At 36.8% G+C, this 5,164-nt stretch overlaps 1 protein-coding gene across 1 annotated transcript in view; it reads right to left on the bottom strand.

The window, feature by feature from the left end:
- The window catches only part of LOC122071852 (sodium/pyruvate cotransporter BASS2, chloroplastic), a 10,762-nt gene extending 5,832 nt beyond the window's left edge, over window positions 1-4,930 (bottom strand). The window contains exons 1-6 of the mRNA XM_042636290.1: window positions 4,621-4,930; window positions 4,390-4,504; window positions 2,286-2,400; window positions 2,073-2,114; window positions 1,810-1,923; window positions 1,614-1,676 (exon numbers count right to left, since the gene is read on the bottom strand). Coding sequence (XP_042492224.1) covers window positions 1,614-1,676; window positions 1,810-1,923; window positions 2,073-2,114; window positions 2,286-2,400; window positions 4,390-4,504; window positions 4,621-4,741 — 570 coding nt within the window. The 5' untranslated portion in view covers window positions 4,742-4,930. The remainder of the gene's footprint in view (window positions 1-1,613; window positions 1,677-1,809; window positions 1,924-2,072; window positions 2,115-2,285; window positions 2,401-4,389; window positions 4,505-4,620) is intronic.
- Window positions 4,931-5,164: the final 234 nt, after the last annotated feature.

Raw genomic sequence — 5,164 nt, forward strand, 5'->3', positions numbered from 1 at the left:
GGGGGGGGGAGGATACAGATTGGCCCATCATAATTGATGATGACCACTACTACAGAGTGAAATTCTCATCTGAGACCATGATGCATTAAGATAGTAAGTTTAACTAGACTTGGTTTGCCCTTCAGCGTATGTCATCATCACAGGGATCATGCATGCCAAAAGATATCAAACATTCATCATAGCTCTATGAAGATACTGCAATCAGAGAGAGAAATATGGATGAAGAAGCACAGTGTTAACATTGACAATCAGGTTGATTTGTTTCCTTCTTAAGAAAATTGCCAAGATGAAACTCGATGTGACCACCTGACAATATTCATGATATGAATTATCCAGATCATTCTAAATGACAACTGCAATCCTTTAATGTATTAATGGACAAGAAACCAAAATGTTTCGCTTCCATCTTGAACCATAATTTTGAATTTCCAGATACATAAAACTTGGTGACACTGAAGAGTGAACTGGATCATAACGGCAGGCATACAAGAACTACATACTGCAATCCTGATTAGTATAATGATCTTTCATCCAATACCAATCTTTAAATCAGTGAACTAGATCCCAGGTTTAAATGTATATAAACTCTTACATAATCAATTAAATCACCATCAGAACATAAAAATTATTCACAAGCTACAGATAAATGTAAAACATGTTCCCTCCACCACAGAATAACTTTTCTCTCAGAAATTCAAATTTTCAAAATATATATATATATATACACACACATATGAAAAAGGGTTCTTACACACCCATTATATGAACCCTTTCCCAAAAGCCCCGTGGCAGTTAAGTTTTCGACCAGATTCACTGGACATGTTGCCCAAGTAATCACCTATTCCTGTATTGCCAGTCCATCTTCTCCAATTGTCATTATAATAATCCGAAAATCAATTGTCACTATAATAATCCAAACACTATTTGAAAAAGTGAAACTGTTTGAACAATTGTGATGGTTGAGAAAACAGGGGAAACCCCATAACATGGTAGGCCATATGGTTGAGAAGGACCACTAGAGAAAATACTGATCCATCCAGGGAATTCGCTATCATGCCAAATCATATTTTTCATGAGGCAAAAAATAGATGGGAGACAAGAGGGAAAGCCTTTGAATGGACATAATAGAAACATAATATCATACAAGAACACCTTGTGAAAATCTCAAATTTTATTCAAAATAGTTAAGTTACTTAAACTAAATAGGAAAACACAGCTTTCAAAGAACAGAACTCTAAGTTCAAACTTGAAACTAAAACAAAAATTACTTCATATACGTAAATTAAACTCAAAGTGAACTTCATTAGATATTATCAAAAAAATCCAAAGTTTGTAAAGACTTATTGAATACCTTTTCACAATTTATAACCTTGAATAAACCATAAATGCTTTAAACCCCACCATATCCATATGAAAAAAATAACTCTTACCAGTCAAGAATGGTACAAAATTTTTCGGAGATTGAAACAGTCAATAAGTGAATTCACAAAAGAAATTTCATACCGCAACTTCAACCAATAACTAGGTCTAACATATTTTAGGATCAGGGCGAGAGATTGAGGGATGGAGGGAAGTTGGGAGAGAGAACACCAAGTAAGTAGTTGAAGCCATACCATTGCAATAAAGAAGCCTAACATGGGCTTGATTAAATACTGAGCAAGAAAACCTACACCCACCTGCAAGCAGAAAAATAACTAATATCTAAAACAGATAAAATGAAAATGAGTTGGGAATGCATAAATCAACAACCACTTAGCTTAAATACCAGGATAAAATTCCAACTATCTACAAAATAGGATGGCTACGTACAGTCCAAGGGTTCTGTAGACAACGTCTGAAATCTTCGAATGTCAATGTCAATCCCATGGAAAGCATGAGGAAGCCCAAGCCAACTGTGAAAAGGTCTGTTTCCAACCAAGTAACCTGCAGAGGACCAAAGGAATTGATTTAGCAAACAGGATGTTGGAACTGATATGGATAGTATGCCCAGAGTTTTGTTAACCTCTTCAACCAGATGTTCAGATCAAAGGAAGCACATAATCAAATTTATAGAGATAGACTAGTAACATTACCGCAGCTGGCTTATAGATACCAATAATTGTACCCAGTATAACCTGCCAGACTAACAAATAAGGATTCAGAAAAACTGGACCATAAAGAAAGAAATTTCAAAAAAAACCAAAAAAGTTGCTGGGAAAAAAAAAATATATATATATATATATATCTGAAAATGGAAAAAATGAGGAATTTTACCAAGGAATTTCAAATGAATATGTAAAACATACCCACACAGGGAAAAGAGTTGTTAATGTTTCAATTATGCTCTCATACGGGCTCATTCCACTGGTCTCGCTACTCCCAGATACGTTATCTGCTGCATTGCACAAAACTTGACAGCAACTGCAAATAACAAACAGATATTTTCCAAATAAATTACCAATCATTTATGTTGGAATATCAAAATAGAAAGCACAAAGATTGAAGAGATTGGTGATGCGAAAATCATATATTAAATAAATCTAGCCTCACAATCTAAGATCTCAGTAGATGAGGAAAAAAATCCGATAGTGACTTGTTCCCCCTTTGTAAAGAGTTAATTACGAGTAATAAATAAATCATTCATAAGAAAGATGACCTATGTAGATAAGGAGCGAAAACCTGAAACAGGACAAGGCAGCTAATTCCAAAGACAATACTCCACTTTAAACAGAAATAGAAGGTCCTCCAACCATCTTTTAATCTATTAAGCGCACCACTAGCAAAGAATATCAGCTGAATTAGTCAACCTAGGGATCCAATAGAAAAGATGTTCAACCTGGATGTGAAGATAAGCACCATCCAAGTGATGTTCATTATCCCCATGGGCCCCTCGGTGCCTGAAATCAACAATTGACAACAATGACAGGGTCCTCAACTGAAGCTAAATAGCAGAGGGGGGTCTAAAACCTTGACAGCAAGCAAGGGCCCAGCTCAAGTAGCACTCTCCCCAGCCACTTGACTCAAAAAGGCAAAAGTAACAACTCCTGAACAAATCCTGAAACATCTCCTACAGGTTCCAGGATACCACATTGAATGCCTGAAATTTTTAAGGAGTTCACATCACAAGCTGCTCAAGAAAGAAAGATCATGAACAGAAAAGGACTGGATCTGGGTAATCCAAATGAATTATTCTGATAGACATTAAAGACCCTGAAAAGATCAAATACAGAAGGCCAGTGCTTAACCCCTAAAACTGACCAAAAAACATAATTCCACAAGTGGAATGAGAGCTTTGAATGCCAGGGGTTTGTTCCAAACTCTCCAAACAACAGCCACAAACACCCACTGAAGCAAATTTCAAACCAGAGGGGAAAAAATAGTGAAACTCCATGAGAACAGAATCCTTGCCATGCAACGGAGTACACTTCAACTGCAATTCGAATAAGAATATAAGGTTTTAGCCATTTAGGACCTCTATACATAAAAAGTCCTTAAAAACTTAATAAATGGCTGAACCCATATAGAAGATACCAGCTTGCTTGACTGAACATAATTGGTAAAGTTTGAAAAGTGGTGAAACCATAATCGTGGCTTGTGACCCATCTTCATCCACTGCCCCCCCCCCCCCCCCCATTCAGGAAAACAAAAGTAGTTATAGAGTGTAAGTTGATAGAAATAACAGGTGACTTTGAATAGTTTTCACACTCCTAAACAAGGATATTTAATTATTCTAGAGGCAGAACCTAGCAAGATCCACCTTAGTTCTTTAATCATCTCAGCATTACTTCTCTAGTCAATCATTTCTTCTTATTCCTAATTCTGATTTATTAGACCTGTGCATGGCTTAACTTTGGTCCTCAATGACTAAAATCAATACTTTATCTACTTTTTGAAATCAATATGTTCACTCAAACAGAAAACCACCAGTACATGCCACTGAGCAGAGGCGGTACTATCTCGCCAAATCTTCCTTTTATCTGCAGTTATACTCACCATATGTAAGATAAGAATATGGACTGTTTGTGATACAGTCCTTTTACTCCACAGAGACTACCAGACTCATTCCACAAATACACTCATTCAACATACTATTGCATTCAAAATCTTAGTTTACATAATTGTGTTGATATTGAGGGGTAAAGTCTTCCAAGTATATAAGAATGATTACCTTGAATATTTTAATTCGGTAAAAAAAAAAATTGCACAGATTCATTTGAAAATGATAAGATTTTTTGTTCCTTCTATTTCCCTAAAGTTTATCATCCAGATAGAATATTCACTCGCATTCATAGATTGCAACGGTTAGAAAGCAGGAAAATCAAAACTGCACATGCATCATTTCTGGCTTCTAATTCTTTCAGATCCCCACAAGTTCTTCGCATTACATAAGAAACATATTCCTAAACATACCGAGAAGCTGGAACAATTGAGAAGGGGGAGGCGGCAGCGACAACGGGTCTCCAGGTACTGCTTAGGATAGCCCAATTTCTTCTTTTATTAGATACTGAATTGCCGCATTTCATATCTATTTCAATCAAAGTCAACAGCGTAAGAGTGAGAAACAAACGGATGCTCAAATCTAAGATAACCCTTCGGAAAACAGAGTTCGCCAGAGTTGTTATTAAGCGGAAGGCAACATACCCAGATGAGTTTGAAGTTGCTCAACACTTGAGCAGGAGCTTCTTCTGTGAAGACCATCATATGACCTCAGTCTTGTATCTTTCTGAACTAATCGGGATACCGAAGCCATTGAAGAAGCCATGATAAGAAGAAGAAATAACGGAAAGGAGATCAAAACGAAAGATGAGATTCTTCAGTAAAGTGAAGAAATCATGGTTTCAGTGCCAATAGAAGGAAGGTTAACGAGAGCACGGTACGGAGAGGAAGGAGGAGAGAGAGAAGCTAGTCAGGTCAGTCCAGAGTCTCTAGACTCGAGAGTAGATAATCATATCACTTTGGGTTGGGGAAAACCAATGAAAAAGTCTTATCTAAATGACACGTCATCATTACCCAAAATTTGAAAATGACAGCGTCATCCGAGAAGCTCTTCAATCACCGCACGTAGAATCTTCTCTCTCTCTCTCTCTCTCTCTCTCTCTCTCTCTCGGGATTAGATTTTTGATTCAATTGAGGAACAGGTTTAATTATTTCTTATTCTTGGACCAGTTGTTCTAGGGGTTGACTC

The sequence above is a fragment of the Macadamia integrifolia genome, chromosome 2 (genome assembly GCF_013358625.1).
Source record: "Macadamia integrifolia cultivar HAES 741 chromosome 2, SCU_Mint_v3, whole genome shotgun sequence".
NCBI lineage: Eukaryota > Viridiplantae > Streptophyta > Magnoliopsida > Proteales > Proteaceae > Macadamia > Macadamia integrifolia.